This window comes from Hoplias malabaricus, chromosome 4 (assembly GCF_029633855.1).
Source record: "Hoplias malabaricus isolate fHopMal1 chromosome 4, fHopMal1.hap1, whole genome shotgun sequence".
In the NCBI taxonomy this organism is placed as follows: domain Eukaryota; kingdom Metazoa; phylum Chordata; class Actinopteri; order Characiformes; family Erythrinidae; genus Hoplias; species Hoplias malabaricus.
Window position 1 is genome coordinate 56474155 of NC_089803.1, and position 21564 is coordinate 56495718.

The 21564-nt window shown below is 37.7% G+C and overlaps 1 protein-coding gene across 3 annotated transcripts in view; it reads left to right on the plus strand.

Moving 5' to 3' along the window:
• The window catches only part of dock4b (dedicator of cytokinesis 4b), a 156178-nt gene that overhangs the window by 69480 nt on the left and 65134 nt on the right, over positions 1-21564 (plus strand). For all 3 annotated transcript variants that reach the window (XM_066666918.1, XM_066666920.1, XM_066666919.1), the window contains exons 11-20: positions 300-432; positions 2105-2193; positions 7485-7610; positions 12421-12545; positions 13402-13564; positions 15374-15480; positions 18357-18510; positions 19174-19271; positions 20817-20900; positions 21253-21353. In XM_066666918.1, coding sequence (XP_066523015.1) covers positions 300-432; positions 2105-2193; positions 7485-7610; positions 12421-12545; positions 13402-13564; positions 15374-15480; positions 18357-18510; positions 19174-19271; positions 20817-20900; positions 21253-21353 — 1180 coding nt within the window. The remainder of the gene's footprint in view (positions 1-299; positions 433-2104; positions 2194-7484; positions 7611-12420; positions 12546-13401; positions 13565-15373; positions 15481-18356; positions 18511-19173; positions 19272-20816; positions 20901-21252; positions 21354-21564) is intronic.

Consider the following 21564-nt stretch of genomic DNA (forward strand, 5'->3'; position numbering starts at 1 on the left):
CTGTTTATCCTGGACACATTAAGAGTGTCTTAATAAATAGACTCAAATTCCAGAGGGACGTACTGTCTTATCATGTAAAATAGGTAGATGAATGCAGCCTGTTATATTTTGTTATGTAATTCTGTTAAAGTAAAGATCAGAAAAACTTTCACAAAAAGTACAGAGCGGTAACTTGCCATTATGATGCAGTTCTGGCTTCTTTGTTTCCATTTAAGGATAGCTGCGAATGTCTTTACTGCCCTGCAGGCATCTGATCTCCATCTGAGCGTGGTTGTGTGGTTCTGTGTGTGTTTGTGTAGGGCGCATGGGTGCTGGTGAGAAGAAGAACATATGCAATGTGCAGTACAGACGGCCATTTGGCTGTGCAGTGGTCAGTATAGCTGATCTCCTCACTGCTGACTCAAAAGATGACCACCTCCTGAAAGTCTACACGTAAGTGGCCCAACGCCACTACTACACACACGTGCTGTCACACCACTACATGCTGCCTTTCTCTACTGCATGTCAATCTGTTATTAAGAGAAGCAATAGGAACAGCCTAAGCCTTAATCTAGGGTTGGACAATAATTCAGTATCAGTATATATCACAATATAAAATGTTTCAATAACAATTACATGATTTTTAAAATCATGTACTGTTTTTCAATATACGTTATTTACAACATCCATCACTGACTGACGTTCATTACAGGACACTGTCGTCAGTCCAGTGCATTCAATTTAAAATTTAGTATTAAAATATTAATATTTACAAACCAATAAGATTATGTTTGATGGTGATGTCATGTTTCTTGTTTGTTCTTCGACGTTTTTCAGTGGATTTTATACTGTTCATATCGACATCGGAATTATATTGTATCAAACAAACCAAAGAAGTATATTGTGATATACATTTTGGTTGTATTGTCCAGCCCTACCTTAATCGTAAAATCCAGATTAATCTCAAATGCAGAATAGGGCATTAAGGACATGTCCATCTTTTAAGGACATGTTCTCATTTGATTGTTGCTTGATCATCGTTTCATAAGCTATGAATTGAGAATTGGAGGATGGGACATTTCAGTGGCTACGGCAAATTCATAGTCATTATAAAGTATGTGTTACAATGGTGAATTAAGGAAACGCCTCAGCTGATCCTTCAAAGATTTTCCTACTAATATTGAAGATCTAATTTCCCTTTTCACATAACCTTAAAAAGTAAATGCACGTTTATTTAAGATTTAAAAAATGATGTAAGGTTCATCTCTTCATTTTGGCAGATTTGAGCATTTACCTTTTATTATTAATGATTGTTTTTTTTTGTCATATGCATCATCCTCTGTGCTTAATTGCCACTCTAATCCTTAAAATGTTGCCAATTTGAATTTTCATGTAAATGCGTTGGTTTCATTTTTCTAGGGACAAAATCACAGATTATCCTACATGAAAGAACGTATTGTGCATATTTTATATAGTGATATAACACATAGTGTGGCACATGGCACATCTCTGTTGGCAGCAGGTTTAAAATAGGACAGCGTCACTTGCCAAGTTTGAATGGATCACCAGTGTATCATTGTTTTTTTGTTTGTTTGTTTTTTTATTAAATAATAAAAGAAAAATAATAATACTATAATGTTTCCCTTATGTGTTGTTTATTTAGGAAAGTGTTTTCCAATCCATTTTTTAGCATTCAAGGACATAATCCCAGAATATACTGACTTGGGAACCACTGATTAAAATATTTTTCATAGTGGATTTGCCATATTGTCTGAGCTGGATTCTTTATAAATGCTATTTCTTAGCTGAAAATCCTGTTTAGTTCAGTCAGAGTCTTAATCTGTGGTTGGGAAGCTGTTCTCTAGCCACTGGGTAGAGAAATCTGCATGTCCATTTATTGAATGTGAAGCCACACTGTAGTAAGAGTGACTGCTCCAGGGCAAAGGAATTGGTATGGACACATTAATAACATGACCTACATTGCACTGAAATGACCTAACAAATCTATTTAACTTCACCCTCTGTCCACAGAAACACACACCAAACAGAACCACACTTTGCTGCCATTAAGATAACTGTAATGCTCTGTAAATGAATGCAACATTTTTTTTTTTTTGCTTTGCAGCTGCAACACAGAGAGCGACTGGAACCAAATCCATGAAAACATCATTAAAAAAGTCAACTCCCGATATAATCTCTCAGGGTCCAACACAGGTAAAACTAAATCTAGATATACCATGAAATATTGATTAATATATAAGGCCAATACTGTCTGAGCAGAATTATCATTGATGGAGCTTATCTGCTCAAGCTGCTGCAGACCTCTGCTGAAGTTTCTACTGGGTTTCTATATAGTTTATGAATATGTTTGGGCAGTATGATGACTTGATTGACACGGTACAATATGCTTTCCCAATTGTTCATCTTTGGTGTCTTTTGAACCACTAGAACACTGGACAGCTGCCTTTCTCATTAAAAAGAGAGGGTTAAAGAGCCTGTTTAGTAACTGCATAATGACAAGTCAGTCTACTACATCATCTAATCATCATCTAAACATCATATATTCTTCACACTTATTTATTGTTCACACAGAGAATTATTCTCTTGGCAAGAGCCTGATGCATGTGCGATGTATTCTGTATGATGTATGATTTAATGACTTAGTAGGATGTGCCACAGCTCTCACGGAAGCTTGATTTCTGCTGATTGTTAAATGGTAATGATTTTAGATGGAAGCTTGCGTGAAAGCAGCTCAAGGGTCTAGTCTGTTTATGCTAATTACATCTTTATGGGCCGTGTATGTTCACAGAAGCAGAAAGAAGATAGGAGACAAGATAGCTTAAAGGATTTCAATGCAGGATGCAAGGGCCAGATCTTTTGGAAAGATCTGCAGCCTCATGTGATTTTGAGCCTCTCTCGAAAGAGGTCGTAATCACACACAATGTCAGAAAAAAGAATGACGGATATTGAATAATTGCAAGCAGTGTGGGCGAACACATTAATTACCATGACTGGCACAAAGTCATTTGCTCGACGGCCTTATCCTCAGTGACGTGTGGCGCCTGGCAACGAACAATGACTCGAGAGCATAACGTCCCACAAAATCCCTAATGAAAGATTTCTCCTGAATAAATGAAGATATGATTTCTGCAAATGGGAATTGACAGGCAAAAAATTTCTGTGAATTCTTATTAGAACGTTGACTGGGGAGAGGCGTCGCAAGAAGATCATATTCATAAGCGTAGAGCGATAAACACTTATCAACCATTTCAGCGCTGTTAGATTAATCCCCCAACATATTATGACATGCTGGGTTATTATAGTCCTTATACTGAGGTGGTTAATGGAACAAGATTATTGGGGCTGGTTAATGCTATTAGGCAGTGGATCGGAATGAAATTAAGTATATACCACATATTAGACATTAATGATTAAGACGTAGTGCTTGAAATCTTGTTTTGCTTATGTTTTTTTCTTCATTGCCTGCATATATTCTTGTCTGGGCTCTTAATTAAATGTGTATGTGTCTGTGTGTGTGTTAGTTATACATTGTATTCACTCAGTAGTAATTTGCTGCGCCTGCATGCATGATTAATAGAGCTTTTATATTAGTTAGTAATTGAATTATTCTTAGCTAGGTGTGTTAAACAGCATTTTTTGATGATGGCCAGTGAATACCTGCCGGAGTGGGTAATTGATTGGCATGAGCACTGGCCATGTCTATTATTTTGTCTTCTGAGTCCAGAGTGGACATAAATTAGGACCACTTTTCTGTTGTTCACTAGGAAAAATGCCTGTTTTCATTATATTTTAAGTGGGTTATATGGTAAAAAAATATACCTTGTATATACACTCACTGTTAATTTAACAGATCAACTGTCCAGACAGGATCACTCTGTAGTTCTACAATTACAGACGGGTATGATTTGGATGGTGGATCATTCTCAGCGCTGCAGTGACACTGACATGGTGGTGTTGTGTTAGTGTGTGTTGTGCTGGTACAAGTGGATCAGGCACAGCATTGATGTTGGTGTATTTAAACACTCTGACCACTCACTGTCCACTCTTTTAAACACATCTTCTTCATTGTTCCACCTTGTATATATATAGTCCCCAGTTTCTGCACAGCTTGTGTTGATCGGCCTCTAGTCCTTCATTAATGGACACATTAATGGAAGCTATTGGATATTGAATAATGAATATTTTAGGTTGGTGGACTGTTCACAGTCCAGCAGTGATGCTGTGTGCTTTAAAATCTTTAGTAGCCCTGCTCTGTCTGATCCACTCCTACCAGCACAACACACACTAATATATCACTACTATGTCAGTGTCACTACAGTGCTGAGAATGATCTACCGCCCAAGTAATACCTGCTCTGTGGTGGTCCTGACTGTTGAAGAGCTGGGTGAAATGAGGTTTACAACTATGCTGAAAGTGCTCTGTCTAGTCAGTGGAGTTAAATAAATTTACAGTGAGTGTAAATACAAGGTAGGTGACAGCCATATTGAACACAAGTCTCAAGAAAGGACCAAAAGCTACAAGAACCTACTGAATATGAAAGTAAAGTGAATGAGAGAGAGGGTACGAATGAGAAAGTGAGTTTGACTAAATATATATAACCTGTTATGGTGAGTGTTGATTTGAAATTGACTGAAAATGTATTAGTGTAACTACACTCATAATAGCATTTACATGTTAAGTCACAAGACCAATCCCAGAAGTCCATACTGCAGTAGAATGGAAATCACTGGGGTAACTCCCCCTTTTATTTACACTGTGATTTGGCAAAATGATGAATGATGAAGAAATGATGTCTACTGCCAAAAAGATCACTGCTTTTTTTCCAAAGTGAATTGCTGTGTCTGCATTTGGCTCAGTTTGGGTAGCCTGGTAACATGCATTTACAGCTATAAAAGAGAAGTGAAACCCATTATTTTGAAGAACCTCCACTGTTGTGGTGATACTGAAAACTGTTGTCTTTCAAAGATCAGATTTAGCTTAAATGATTGGACATTTGGTTTAGTGTTGTTTTGCTTTTAAATTAGGCTAATGGAACTAACGAAAGATGTATTACTTAGCATTACAGTTGCAGGCCTGAATAACCCCATATTCTCATGATAAACACCAAAAGGCAAGACAAATGTATTTATTGAACAACTTTCATGAACAATGTTATGAAAGACTGTTACCACCACATAAAAATAATAATAAAAAAGGCAGCATGTTTTTTCATGAATATGTAAGTTGCTATCTCAATATTTCAAGATACTTGTATTACAATCTCATTTTTTTGAGATACTAAGTCAATATATTGAGATTGTATACTGTCTTAATATATTGGCTTAGTATCTCAATATATTGATATGAATAACTAATGAGATAGTATCTTGGAATATTGAGATAGCAACTTACATATTAATAATAAAAAAATGGTGCTTTTTTATTATTATAAACAATACATTAGAAAATTATTTAAAGAGATATAAAGAAATATAAAAAAAGAGAAGAGGCATCACTTTAGTATTAAATACCAAGCTCAAATCCACTCCTACTCCATACACCACTCGAGTGCAAATTCAGCTTTACTCTCTGTAAAATGAGAAAGGGTCTTTAGTGTACAGTAACAACAAAGGCACTACCAACACTAGACACACCTGCTTCTCCCTTACTGTACTATACTGAGATTTTCCAGTAGAACATTGTTAAAGAAACACTTCAACTTTATTTGACCCCACACGTGTGTCTTGAGAGACTCTGCTTTGTACGGCACCTACCTCTGAGAAATTTTGCGCCTGCGCCATGCTTATCATTCCATGTCACATGTTTAAAATGGTAAATTCACCACACTCATTTTGAAACCAGCTTGAATCATTATTGTAACAGAAAACAACGTTTCTGTGGGAACTCTGTAGGAGGGGCTCTCAAACCTACATATATACAACACCCTGCATTTTACATAGAGCATCCTGTTAAGAGCAAACCCTGGGTGTGTCCACAAACTTGTGACCATAGTGTAATCTCTCAGCCTGCATGAAGTATAGAGCAGCTGGGAGGTATTGGATGGTTTGTGGTGCCAAACAGAATGCTAATGAACAGTTGTAACCCTGGCCCTGTAAGGAAGCTGGCAGACTGTGTGTGTGTGTGTGTGTGTGTGTGTGTGCGTGTGTAGGCGCATGCGCTATGGGACTGAAACACATGAAAGAGAATGTAGTCATGCCTGGAGCTCAGTGCAATACACCTAACCCAGAGGGAGAAACCTCCCCTTACTGATTATTCATGAACCCAGACTTTCTCCAAACATTTGAAGGGAAGGCCTCTGTGCTGTAATTGATGAGAAAGTGGAGAAGAACTCTGCTATCACTGAGTAGCAGCTGGGCCCTTTGGTTTGACTGTTTTGTGTCTATTCCTGCATTAGCTATGGGAGTTTATTATAGCAGCTTTTTAATTGATTACACTGCCACTTTATCACAGGTTTGATGTGGGTATTGTGATTGAAATAAGTGTGTGCAGTGTGGCCAAAATATAACATTGCAATACACAGTACACAGTATGTACTGGAACTGCTAGAATGTGTTGCAATGCACTAGTAAAAGTATGCTTTTTATTTAGCATTTATAAACTATTTAAAGTGTAACTTGAGAAAATAAATCTAAATGAATTAAAAACAACAACAGATATTAAAAAGTAACCACATCAATCACTTGTTATTGTGCAGTATACTGTTATCCTCAGAGCAAAATATTGCATCATTTTCTGTTTTTCTTTGTATATTATTTTCCCATTTTATGTATTTTTTATTCTACATTTTTTTTAAATGGACAATTCCATCCATAAGGACACTCCCCCAGTCGCACATTATGGCACCAGCCTGGGAGGGGGAGGGTAGGCATCTTCTGCCGCTTTTTAAATTGCTGATAATATAGCACAACTGTACAGCTCAGCATGCTTGGGGGAGAATGCTAACAGTCTAGATCTGCTATGGCAGCTAATAGACACCTGGGCTAGCTAGAATTTTGCTTGTGATGAGGAGAGAATGAGGGCCATCATACCCACCCAGATAAAGGGGCCAGCTGTGCCCTCTAGGACTCCTGGCCTCAGGTAGTTTAGGCATCATTGGGAATCAAACTTGCGACCTCAGTTAATATTGGCAAAGCTAAGAAAGCTGCATCACTCTGGAGCCTTGTTCTTCATTTTTGAAAATAATTAGAAAAGATATTTTGTATCAAAATGAAATATGGATTTTCCCTTCTTTTCTGACATTGCCAAGTTTTATATAATATGTAAATGTAAAGTTTTAAAACATACATTAACTCTCTAGTCCATAGAGTATTTGTGTAATTGTGATTTCTAATGATGAGAACATTAACATTTCACCATCTATTCAGCAATAAGGCTTATTCAACAAAGGGTGAATAATATACAAAACGTGAAATACAGGCCCTTTCAAAGCAGCTTTGTTATTTGTGAAGTTGTCGAATGGATAACAGGTTCTTTATCTCCCCAAGGTCTCGCTGTGGCACTGCAGTTACTCCATGGGGACATTGAGCAGTTGCGGAGGGAGTACATGGCCATTTTCACAAGAGGAGTGTCCATTACCAGAAAACTGGGCTTTTCTGATGTCATCATGCCAGGTGAGAATGTCCACTGTGTTGGTACAGGCTGATTCATAACTGTCATTCGACTGATCCTAGCTTTTGACTGTCCTTGAATACAACACCCTGGTTTTCATGTTTATAAGCTAAAGACCATGCTGCGGTGTCCCATATTTGAATCATGTATACCTCAATATTGTCAGTATATCAGCTCAGTTTTGCGATCAATGAGTTAGAATAAATATCTGAAAATGTGGTGGTGCTCGTGTACTCATTCTCGGTCTTGAGTTCATAAATGAGAGGTTTTAATCAAGTGTGCATTCGGTCTTGTCTCAGTCTCAGAGTGAAATGTGGACTTGGAATTTGTTGACAAGACCAGACGAATCCAATGCAGATGAGAAACTGAACTATTTATTTATTTATTTTACTGACAAGGACCATAACCATGGTTTGAGATGGTTTGGTAATCTGATAAGGATCCCTCCTGTATGCCTCCCACTGGATGTATGCCTGTAGTCTATCAGGCATGGGCAACTGGAAGGAGGCCCCGAGGTTGACCCAGGACATTTTATCTCCCAGCTGGCCTGGGAATGCCTGGGGATCCCCAAGGAGGAGTTGGAGGAAGTTGAGGGGACAAGAGGTGCTTAAGTTATTTGATTGCCCTGTTGACACCTTGAAATGGATTAAAGGGCAAATAAGATGATGAAGATCATAATGATTATTGAATATTGAATATTAACAATCCAGTCAAACTGAATGAACCAGTTCTTTCTCTATATGACCTAATACATCTGCACTCAGTTTGGCTAATGGAGAGAAACAAGTTACTGCTCTTTTTCATTATTAATATTAATAATAATGTTATTGTTTGGTATATTGGCTGCTGCTTCATATATATATATATATATATATATATATATATATATATATATATATAATAGAATTTGGTCTATATTTACCTATCATTATTATATGTATTATGATATACTCAAGCTGTAAACTGGCCTAGGGACTTTTAGTGCAGCTCAGACGTTTGTTCCATGCTGGTCAAGGATCTTTCCATGATGAAATTTTTAATTGTATTAATATTTTCATATTTAATAATAATAAAGTATGCAATAGATGTGGGGCAGCACGGTGGTGAAACAGGTAGTGTCACTATCACGCAGCTCCAGGTTCCTGAGTTTGTGGGTTCAAGTGCCACTCTGGGTGTCAGTCTGTGAGGAGTTTGGTGTGTTCTCCCCGTGTCCGTGTGGGTTTCCTCCAGGTGTTCTGGTTTCTTCTGAATGTGTGAGTGTGTGACCTCCAGGGTGTGTTCCCGCTGTGTGCCCAATGATTCCAGGTAGGTTCTGGACTCATTGCCACCCTGAACTGAATACGTGGTTACAGACAATGAATGAATGAAAAGTGGAATACATGTGCTGACTTCTGGATTTCTGGAGAATCAGGACACAGAATTTTCACCGTTGTTTGCTTCCAAATGTAACATTGCCTTAGTAGAACTAAGACATAATATACTATAATAATAATTGATGATAGTTTTAGGCTATATATGACTTAATAATACATTTTACAAATATATAATTAAATATTATCATTCATTCATTCACTATCGGTAACTGCTTATCCAGTTCAGGGTCGCGGTGGGTCCAGAGCCTACCAGGAATCATTGGGCACAAGGCGGGAATACACCCTGGAGGGGGCGCCAGTCCTTCACAGGTCAACACACACACATTCACTCACACCTAAAGACACATTTGAGTCGCCAATCCACCTACCAACGTGTGTTTTTGGACTGTGGGAGGAAACCGGAGCACCCAGAGGAAACCCACACAGACACAGGGAGAACACACCAACTCCTCACAGACAGTCACCCGGAGCTGGACTTGAACCCACAACCTTCAGGTTCATGGAGCTGTGTGACTGCGACGCTACCTGCACCATGCCACCCTTGAAATAGAATCATATTTGTTTATATATTATGTATAATGACAGATAATGAATGTAAGATTGTTTGCAAACTATTTAAATTATTTCTATTTTCTTGTTATAATTTTAAGAGGAATAACAAAACAACCTTAAGCAGGTCCCAGGCTTGTGAAAGTCTTTGCCACTGCCAGTCTGGGATTTGACTACTAAAAATATTGGTCTTAGCTCAGATTCTAAGTGTCCCAGCCTTGGATTTAGCGGTCTTGACTACAACACTAGGGCTCAGTTTTTGGACCCCACTGTATGGATGCCAATCATGCATGTTTCAGATTTGTTTTCTGTGAGCAGTTAGTGTCTCCATATAAATGTGCCTTCACTGGAGATAATTATGGCCTCAGGCTGCTTGCTATATTTTAAGTGAGTCAGTCCCCGGGGTGTTTGTGAGGCTGGTTGTCCATGCATGCTTGTGTGCGTGCGTATTTGTGTGTTTGCGTGTGTGTGTGTGTGAGTAATTGTGCTGTTCCTCTATTCCCTCTCATTAACCAATGTCTGCCCCTCATCTTAGAACCATATCCAGAGAATTTACTGTAAGGCTCTGGTCGTTTCCCCAGCAACGGTTGGTATGGCAGTAAATCTGGGTAGCTCAGGCTTTGAAGTCTAACCTCGGTCAGTGAGAAATGTTAAACTGGGAGCACATACTTAGACCAAGTGTGTATCAGTGTACACACACACACACACACATATATATATATATATATATATATATATATATATATATATATATATACATATACACTCTCATAGACGCATGCTTCCTGATCTGTTTGGCTAAAGCAGGGGAAGTGCTCTCTGTCGTCTCCTGTGCAGATGCTCTATTGCCTCACTTGTCTGCTTCTCCAAAAACTATTTATATAAACTACTTCCACAGTGTCCTGTGCTCTATTGCCTCTTCCTTTCTGCCTCTTTGATCCAGGCTCTATGAAACGGTCTAGGCCACCCATGCATGCAGCCGCTTGGTCTGTAATTACTGCCTTTACAAAGCAGCAAGCCCAAAAATGCTAAATACCCAACGAGATGAAGCTGCTAGAGCTTGAAATATTTGTCTGACCCAGAATAAATCCGGCAGTTCAGTTGGGTTCAGACATTTCTCATGTCAGGCTCGGGTAAGATTCACATTCAATATCAGTCTTAGCATTTACCATATTGTCTGGAGATTGCAAGATTGATTTTTAGTCATGCCATAGTCATTAATTGAGTGTAGTCCAAGAGTGCATAATTGTCCTCACTCTCTACGGCTGGATGGAATGGCCCTCTTCCTTCCCACTGTCACTCAGTCTAATTCTTGCAGAAATGGGCATTTTAATCTGGCTGATGTAAAGAACTGGCAGTTAGTGTGCTCCTCCAAGCGTGCTGAGCCATCCAAGGCTGCCAGTTTAGTGGCAGCTGGGATAGATTCAATGGCGTTTCTCAGAAGAAATATTGGCTAACTTTCAGCATCCCGTCTTAGTAGCATCACTTGTTGGGGGAGAACTCATTTGGATTGTAACTTACTACAACTGAATTGGGGGAACTTGGAGTTGGAAAATGCTGTTGCGATAAGCAGTTATGATGTTCTTTATCACTAGATTAAGTGCAGTTTCTTGACCAACTTTAAGATTGCTTAGTGTGTTGATTGTTTCACTTGTGTGTCTTCTGTGTTTTCTTCCTCCCATCTTTATATTTTTCACAAAATTACCCATCCTTACTTTCTGGTTAGATTCAGTTAAGGGGCCAAGAACCCTTCGGCAGATCAATCAAAATAAGATGATTATTTATGCTACACCCAATTAAAATAGGTACCACGGTTATATGTGGTTAGTTAACTAAAGGTATTTTGTTGTATTCTGAGTGTTGCCAGATAAATAGGATTTGTCTGACAATTAAGGAAACAGGGCTAGATTAGCACCAGTACCGGTGCAGCACCACAAAATGGTCTTTACTTTTTAATCACAGCTCTTTGTGATATAGACATATTTTTAATTATAAAATACACTGCATCTGAATCCTTTCTAATTACATCAGGTGCATTTTGAATCGGCATTACATGGCAGTCACTTTGAAAATTAGGAGAATGTAAGGTATTCCCTAAATTTGATTTTTACTGTGTACTTGTTTCTCTGTAAATGTGGATATGCTGCTATTTTTGTAGCAGTGGGCTTAAAGACCTGCACCATACTTCCATTTTTTTCTAGATTTTTTTATGCTGCAGACAGAATGCTTGTGCAGTATTTTCATTGTGTGTTAAGGGGGTGAAATTTGATGATAACTGTTGAAGGTGTGACAGCCAGTCTTCCTGTCTGTGACAATGTGTGTGTGTGTGTGTGTGTGTGTGTGTGTGTGTGTGTGTGTGTGTGTGTGTGTGTGTGTGTCTGTTTGTGAAAGAGTAAGAGACTAAGGAAGCATGAAAAGTTGGTCCAAGTACACTGACTCAAATGTGACTCTGACATAGGCTTCAGATAAAATGCATTTGCACAAACACAAACCACATGACCTATAAGAACTCTGTCAAATGCAAGTCAACAGGTGCATCCTAGGCTTCTCTTAAGAGTAATACACACACACACACACACACACACACACACACAGAAATACATACATACATACATGTTTTGTGAGAGGCTGTTATATAGTCCATAGTTTCCAGTTTTTTTGTTTTTATATACGAAAGATTTTAAGTAGCTATTGAGTAAGAAGTCTTAGTAAGGGTTAACATGATTTACTGAAAAAAACATTCTCAGTTTATTTCATGTTCAATGGCAATTGAGTGAATATTATTCATTTGTCTGCATCAGAAAAAAAGCAGAAAATCACATATTCCAAAGAAACTAATAAATAAACTAAATAATGCTGAATCATATTTGATTTGTCTGGATTCTTACAGGGGAGATGCGAAACGATCTGTACATCACCCTGGAGAAAGGAGAGTTTGAGAAGGGAGGGAAGACTGTAGCGAGAAATGTGGAGATCACTGTATATGCACTGGATGAGGACGGACAGATTCTCAGGGTAATTAACTTACTTTGTTTCTAAATAAGCAACTGAGAAGAATTTTTGCATTCTCTGCCTACAATTGCCTTCATTTATATCTTCTGGTGAACGGTTGGACAAGGTTTACTGAACATTATCTCATTTATAATCTCTTTTTTTATGCTTTTGTCCCTGTTTAAAATGCTGGACTGGACTGCATTGTTGTAGCTAAATCAATCAGCAAGGCTGGAAATGAACCGCTAACTTTGCCGCCATGCTAACTTTAACTCAGTTAAAACAAATAAATAAATATTACAATTATAAAGGATAAAATTAAACAGAATATATGATTGATGATGTGCTTTGAGCTACATTTTCTCATTTTCATCAATGGGATTATTCCAGGGTTCTGTAAAGATTGATTATCACATATGTAAACAGACCAGAATGGGCCAAGTAGCGCTAAAGTGTAGTCAGATTTAACCAGTGTAACTATTTGCTTTTGGTTAACAAGGGTCTGAAAACCCCAACTTAATATGATGACACCCAAAATATTCCAAAATAAATACTGCTGTCTGGTTATAGAATGTACAAGCATTAAAATCCACAAGCATGAGTGTTTGCAGTAAGACAATACACAAATCATGTTAGCACTATGTCAGTGCAGCTAATCTGAGTAGCCGTGATGTGCTTATTTTCAGCCTTTTACATGTGAAACCACATGCAGAAGAGCTGTTGTTGGCTTGTGGTTTTCCTGCTTTTGCGGACAACTTAAAATCTTAAAGCTGACGGGCAGCCTACCACACTACAGCATGCTTACGTGGAGGGTGTGTGTGTGTGTGTGTGTGTGTGTGTGTGCATGCATGTATGTGTGTGTCTTTATCTTGTCCTACAGGGCTATGTAGCAGCAGGTTCAGGAGAGCCAGGTACAGATGAATATCACTCATTTGTGCTTTACCACAACAACAGCCCTCGCTGGTCCGAGCAGATCAAGCTACCCATTCCAGTCGACATGTTCCGTGGCTCACATGTCCGGTTCGAGTTCCGACACTGCTCCAGTAAGGAAATCAGACACACTTTTCTATATGATTCAATCTCTCACGTTACAGTTTCTTAGTCCAACTGACACTTCATATTTCATCCAAATAATGCACTAATTATTCAAATATCACAGACAGTTTTAGTAAAATATAGTCAGTCAAAATAAGTTTAATATTCATTCATTCATTCATCCATTATCTGTAACCACTTATCCAATTCAGGGTCGCGGTGGGTCCAGAGCCTACCTGGAATCATTGGGCGCAAGGCGGGAATACACCCTTGAGGGGGCGCCAGTCCTTCACAGGGCATAAGTTTAATATAAACAATCAAAATTAAAGGAACAGTATGTAGTATTCTTAGCATAGAATTACAGCTTCAAAATCATTGTGATGCTTCACAGCCCTGCAATAGGGAGAATACAGCCACTGTCTTTGCTACTTTGTACTTAGCACTGCAGAAGCTGATCTATGTAACATTTGTAGCAGGGTAGGAAACCATATCCCCTCCCCCTTCCCCATTAATTTCAGTGCAGTGCTGTAAAAATGCAAACAAACAAACTAATCTTACCTAGTGTTCCTTTAACAACAGTTTTGATGAGAATACCCTCAAATTATTATACAGGCTAAACCTGTTCTTCATAGCAAGAAAAACACTTTAATGATGATTAAGATTAAGATGAGTGCCTCTGAGTATACTCAAATTGTTAAAACATATTTTTGCACTTTGGACTTAAATGTAAATAAGTGAAGAAAAATCAGTGTGACTATACAGATAACACATTCTTGTGTCAGCACATAGAGTCTGTACTGAGCCATTCATTTGTAGAGACACAATTATTTTCTCTCTAGCTCTAAGGCTTGCAGGGAAGCATGCACAAATGACATTACATCAATTTGCTTCACATGAATGACAGTGCAGGATCTGGAGCAGAACCCTCCAGGGAGTACATTTCACTAATAGGCCTTTAATTTACACATGCAGTAATGGGGAAGCTAAAAGCTGAAAAAGTTAGTCTAGATATTTGATAAAAAAAGGCTTATTGGCTGATTCATAGGTTTTATGTGTGTCCAAATGTATCCAGACATTACTTGAATTTAGCTGCTGAGGAAATGGTTGTATACGGCTCTGCCTATAGAGTGGGACACTGTAGCATCTGCACACAAGCATAAGGTCACCATTGGCAGTGCCTTGCATGAGCTAGAGGGTGGCTAGAAGTAGTCTAGCAGTGGGTCTGTAAATCTCCAGAAAGAAGGAGCTTAGTTCAGTACCTCTTGGTTGAGTTGGAGTGGTGTTATGATCCAGAGATAATCATCAAACATCAGTCCCTGACTTCATTTATTCATTCTCTTATGGCTGAATGTCATCACTTTCTCACAGACATGTTTCATCATTTAGTGTAAAGCCTTCCATTTCATAACCTCCTTAACAATCTTCCTGAATTACTAAAAAAGAATCAGATAAGCAAGCACATGTTTAAACATAATGTGTAACTGTATGTAGATATAAATAAAGTTTGAAAAAGCTCATTAATTTATCAATACTTGATTCCATGTTAAATTGTCATATTTAAAACTGAATCAAGGACCGCTACATTTATTTTTTTATTTAAGTTCACAGCTAATTTCCTTCCACATTCAGAGACTATGTAGATTTGTTCAGTTGAGGAGGTTTTTATGGTTTAAAACAGTGTTGTTCCACATTTTTGTGTGGAAATCCAGCTTTAAGGCTCGCGCATGAAACAGTATTAAATTTTCAGGTGAGTGAGGAAACTGATGTCTAAGCAATTGATGGGATGTAATGTGATGTGACGTGTGTGTGTTCTCCAGCGAAAGACAAAGGAGAGAAGAAGCTGTTCGGCTTCGCTTTCGTTCCTCTGATGCAGGAAGATGGGCGGACCTTGCCTGATGGCACCCATGAGCTCATTGTCCATAAGGTACTTTCAATTAGTATCTTACATTAATAGAGTTCTTAGTATGTGGTATAACTCTTCACAATGTTGGCAAAATACTGCTATTGCTCTTATGTTACTTCATTGCAGCATATTAAAACCCATGTTACTTAAAGGCAACATCTGCGACTGTGGGGAACTGCATTTCTCTCCAATTTGTTTACATTCGTAAGCTCTGTGTCTTTTAAGGTGGAATGGTATGTTTGAAGAGAGAAACGACTGTTGCTTGTAAATTAAATTATCTGCAAGTTTTCATTCACTGTTTGAAATACCATAGAAACTCGTTTGTAACTCGAGTTCAGGTTCCTTTAAAATCAAGGTTTTAGAAGTTGATTTTATTTTTTGCATCTTATGATCAAAATCCCCCAAAAAATCTTTCTCCGCATTTCGGGCAAACAGTCCAAAGATTTTTCTTTATTGCATGTTTCCATATGGGCGGCACGGTGGCGCAGCAGGTAGTGTCATAGTCACAGAGCTCCAGGGACCTGAAGGTTGTGGGTTTGATACCCGCTCCAGGTGACTGTCTGTGAAAAGTTGGTGTGTTCTCCCCGTGTCCGCTTTGGTTTTCTCCGGGTGCTCCAGTTTCCTCCCACAGTCCAAAAACACAGGTTAGTAGGTGGATTGGCGACTCAAAAGTGTCCGTAGGTGTGAATGTGTGAGTCTGTGTTGCCCTGTGAAGGACTGGCGCCCCCTCCAGGGTGTATTCCTGCCTTGCGCCCAATGATTCCAGGTAGGCTCTGGACCCACCACGACCCTGAACTGGATAAAGGTTACAGATAATGAATGAATGAATGAATGTTTTCATATTTCTTTGTCTATTTCAGCTTACTTACAACCAAGCATTATATCAGACCCATGGCTTTGAGTTGTCTTTTCACTGTTGAAAGACGGAGAGAATCCTGTCCTCAAATCTAAAAAAAACTTTAAGCAGTGTTTATCCGATAGTGACAGATTTGCTGGTCTACCCGGTTCAACTTGTTTGAAGACACAGAAGACCCAGTTTCTCAGTATTTTTAAATAAATCCAAGTTTGGAATCTCATGTTTTTTTCACGTTTCCTCTTAGACCTTACCCAGAGTCTAATAATTGATATGCATGATATATCACATACTACATAGATTTGTATTAGCTAACTATAAAATGACAGTGGCTTTTTGTTAATGTGTGCAAACATCAATAAATGTGCTTGCAAAACGGCCCAGAGACATGCACATTTTAATCCATATTTTGAATAAGCAGATTGAACCTGCAGTGCCTGGAAAAAATACACATACACACATGCACACTGCTCTGCTGTTTGTCTTTAGGCTTCCCCTGAGGCCGTATTTGATCATGCATAACAAGCTCCCCATTTAAGGTTTTGTTTTTTTTTACATAGAGCAAAGAATTCTATAATACAGCAATGCAAATAATGAATAAATATTCACCAAACTATCAAACCTACATATTAAAGAAATGAAATAAAGCATCTAGTTAATTCCTTTAAATGCTGCCATCTGTCATCACTATTTTGGCCACATCCTTTTATTATTTATGTTTTTGGGCTTAAATATGCATGATTTATGTTTTTTTTAAATAAAAAAACCACAAATCATGCATAACATCCTTGAAATTATTTTATTGTTTCTACCTTGTACCACACAGGTGCATTTTATAGTTCTATAATCACAGACTGTAGTACAACTGTTGCTCAGCATACTTTGTTACACTTTGTTATTTATGATGGTCAGAACCCCTCACAGAGCAGGTATCATTTGAATGGTGGATCATTCTCAGCGTCACAGTGACCAATTTATGCAGCTTAGATGGCACTCTGGCACTCAGGAGATTGGAAAGGATTGTATAATGGGGGAAGACTTGTAATTGACACATATTTGTGTGGTATTTTTATGAATCATTAAACTTACAAATGATATTGTTTTTTCTGATGATTTTGTTCTAATAAAATGACATTATATTAAGGAGTTGTGCTACTGTTCCATAATACTTCATATCAACAACTAAATTTTGTTTTATTATCATGGGCCTTGGTTCCTTGGGATAACCCATTTCATATCTTGCTTCTTGCTGAAAGAATTTTTAACGTCTAGAACAGAAGCAACTATTCAGTAGTGCTCTATTAACATTGGCCCGAACATGGCTTATGATGTATGACTGTGAGCAGGGTTTTGCTTGGTGACGTTACATGCAGTTTTTTAAGACAAATGGGCTGAAATAAAGTGAGTTGTTAGCATTTACAGTGGAGGTTATAAAAGTGCTGACCACATTTTGTATCTTGCTTTGCTAATGGCTTGTAGATAATGCGATGTTGCCTGCCTGGTGCAGTGCTCCTTTCCTTTTCCAGAAAAGGATTTAGATTTTCAATTAACCTGAGAATATTAGAGAAGAACAATGACATGAGGAAAGCAGTATTGGGATGCTATAGATCTTTCATTAACCCAAAGGTCTTTGCTTAACTTCTCACCCCCAAAATCAGTTAGTAATTAATTTATATAAATTAGGATATTATTGATCTGAACAGTGTTGTTAAACTTGGTATTACAGTGATATTTCTCCAATGACCTGTCAGCATGCATCATTATGTCATACATGGTGATATTTATTTTGCTTCTTGATATGTTCCTATTCAGAATTCAGGTTTAAGTTGTGAAACACTTCATGGACCTGCTTGTAGGCTGTACACTCTGCATAATAGGGCAGTTTGGCTTTTTGGTCCTTGGAATCAGTGACAATTTATTCTTTTTTAAATATCAAGTAAAAAAAAACTTATATGTAAGGTAAATTCATGATAAAAAATACTGTATGTAAAAAATCTAAAAAGAGTGAAAACCTGATGAATCTGTTCTGATATTTCCTGACCAGTGTGAGGAGAACGCTAACCTTCAGGACTGTGCTCGCTACCTCAAACTGCCCTTCTCCAAAGCTAACCTACCAGGCAATAACCAAGCTGTGAAAGCAACCAAGGAGTCATTCTGGATCACCTCCTTCCTCTGTTCCACCAAACTTACACAGAATGGTGTGTCTTGTTCCTTTTGTCTCTGAATGTATTGTTTGATTGAATGCTAGTTATTCAGCTACGTTGTCTGCACTTGACAAAAAAAGCTAAGAAAAGCTAAAATAAATATACACAGGGTATTCAAAAAATATGCATAGTTATATTAGTGTAGAAAATGCTTTTAATCGACATTTTTTGATTGGAATAGTTCACATTTTTTCCCTAAAACTATTATTGTATGACACTTTTCAGTTCAGTTTCAGTTGCTGTTTTGAGAGTTGTTGCTGAGCTTTGTGTTTTAGTTACAGAAAAACTGAAATATCTTTTACTTAAAAGGAGAGATGAGGGTTTTTCTGAATGCTTGACTTAAAGGACTAGCTTGAACAGAGCTTTAATTCAGAAAATACTCCTGATGGTATAAATTAATCAATCAAATATATGGGTTTTGATATAATCACAGGTCAATCACAGAGGCTTTAAAATAGTTTGAAACACACATGTTCTGTCTAATCATGCATTGGGTTCATTTTGGAGTGAGCACTTTCTCTTACTTTCTCTGTAGCTTCTGGCTATGCACTTTGCATCTTTTAGAATCAATAAATATTTTATTTTATTCTATTTAGTATTTTATTTCCATGAACAAATGAATGCTTATTGCTGTATTGCTGCGGTTGCTCTCTGCAGGTGATATGCTGGACTTGCTGAAATGGAGAGCCCACCCAGAGAGGATCAGTGACAGCCTGACCAAACTGAAGGACATTGATGGCTTTGAGATAGTTAAGGTAGACTACACTGCACTCAATATGTCCATTAGCTAATAATTGCTCTGTCTCACTTAATTAGTCTCTTAAAGGAGCAATATGTAATACTGACACCAAGCATTTCAATTAGGAACTATAATACAGTTTCAAAACAGTGGAGAGAACTCTCTGCCTCCTCCCCAGACGTGAAGCTCAAACAGGTTGCCATGTTGAAGAAAACCGAACTAAGCAAGAGATGAGTTGGGCTGTAATAGCTAAGAAGAGTGTGCCATAATCAACATATTTACACAGAAAAGTGTTCATTATTTCAGTAAAACATCTATCTATGCAAAAAAGTGAACATGCAGCCGCCATTTCCCTTCATTTACAAGTCTTTTCTGTCCAAATTGACATGGAATATTTTAACTAGATTTATTTTAAGGCTGGTGTTACTTATCGATTTTCCTTTCCACCATAAATGTGGTTTACGAGGCAGAACTTCTTATCCACAATTTTCGTAGTCAAACATTTTGTTCCACCTTTCATGTGTCCGTTTACGAGTCCTGATGGCGTTGCTTGTCAGGTTGTTGAATTCTCTGTTTGACCTTAAGAGCCGAAGCTAGCGCTAGGTTTATAAACAAAACTCATTTTGAAACACTTCTTATTTTCTATTTTATCCATTTAAAACACACAACCAAGTGTACATCATTTCACTAAAACATCTACCTACTAAAGAAACTCTATTTGCTGTGTACTACCAAGCTTAAATAGGTGAATACGCGAGGTCTTTCTAACACAATTTTTATTCCTTAATTTGTTTAAAACACACACACATCATGGAGAAACACACACATTTATTTTTTTCATAAAAAATTTGCTGTTACCTGTTCAGGAGAAAATTAGCCAGCTCTGGCTCTGTTCAGTGTTGCTGCATCTAAACTGCCTCCAATTTTCAAACACGGCCAATATTTCTTCTCATTTTACTCCGTCTCTGGTCATGGATATTTTTAGAAGGGCAATGGGTTTGTTTGGGTCTGGTAAGATATAACATTAACTCTGTTCACTTGGTCATTTCATGGCTGAGAGACATGTTTGTAGACCTAGCTACACGGTGGATTGTAAAATGTTTGGACAGAGGGCAGATGACAGGCAGGACCTCAGAGGGCGGGATCATAAGAGTTCCGCACCAGACGGGCCACTTATCAAAGAGATTATACTGCTTTAGCAATGCTATGAGAGGCAGCAGTGTTTTAGCTTTGACCGTTTACTTGATCTATGATCACACACCCTGGACATTTTATGACTAATAACAGTAATTATCCTACAGATTGCTCCTTTAATTAGTTTTTTTTACGCATAGCAATATGCCAAAACCTTGTATAATTTGAGAAAATGATATATAAAGCGAGAAATGTAATATTAACAAAGTCCAAAAGAGTCTCAATATACATGCAAATAAAACAGGTACACAATAAACACACAATAACAAAATTTACTATTAAAATTAATTACTATAAAAAATTATACATGATATTACACACAGCATGTGCTTTGGGTCATTAACTGAAATCAAATATCTTCTCCAAGTTCTTACAGGATACACTGGATACACTGTTCGGTATCTTGGACGAAAGCGCACAGAGATACGGCCTCAAAGTGTTTGATTGTCTTGTAAGTCCAACCTTTATTTAGCTTTAAAGAACTCTAAACTACTGCTTGTTGCTTGTTGTAATAAGATTTGCACATTTTGTTTGCTTCTATGTCACCCATAAAAGACATATGCAGGTGTAATGTAGCCTTACAAATGCTTTCCTTTATTAAAGCATTACCCTTTTTCTTACTTGTTTCTAAATAGTTTGATAAATCTAGTCCATTAATCTAATCTAGCCTTTGCTTTTGACTCATTGAATTAAAATTAGATTTGTTCACAGTGCAACACTCATTTTGTGACAACTATACAAAAAGTAATCCTGAAATTGAGTTATTTGATATAGTACAAACCAGATTTTACTCTTCCCCTCAGGTGCACATTATAAACTTGCTCCAGGACAGCAAATTCCAGCATTTTAAACCTGTTATGGACACCTATATTGAGAGTCATTTTGCAGGAGCATTGTCATACAGGTAAAAAATGCCTTCATCTAAGACATATATTTTCTTTGTGTATTATATAGGATAATTCATACATTCATTCATTTTCTGTAACTGCTTATCCAGTACATGGTCAGTATGGTCAAGAGGGACATCACTGTTCAATCAGACTGTCTGCACACAGTGCCCCTGAGACATAGTTGAAAATTTTGCAGATGACCATGCTGAGACGCTGTGGAGTTGG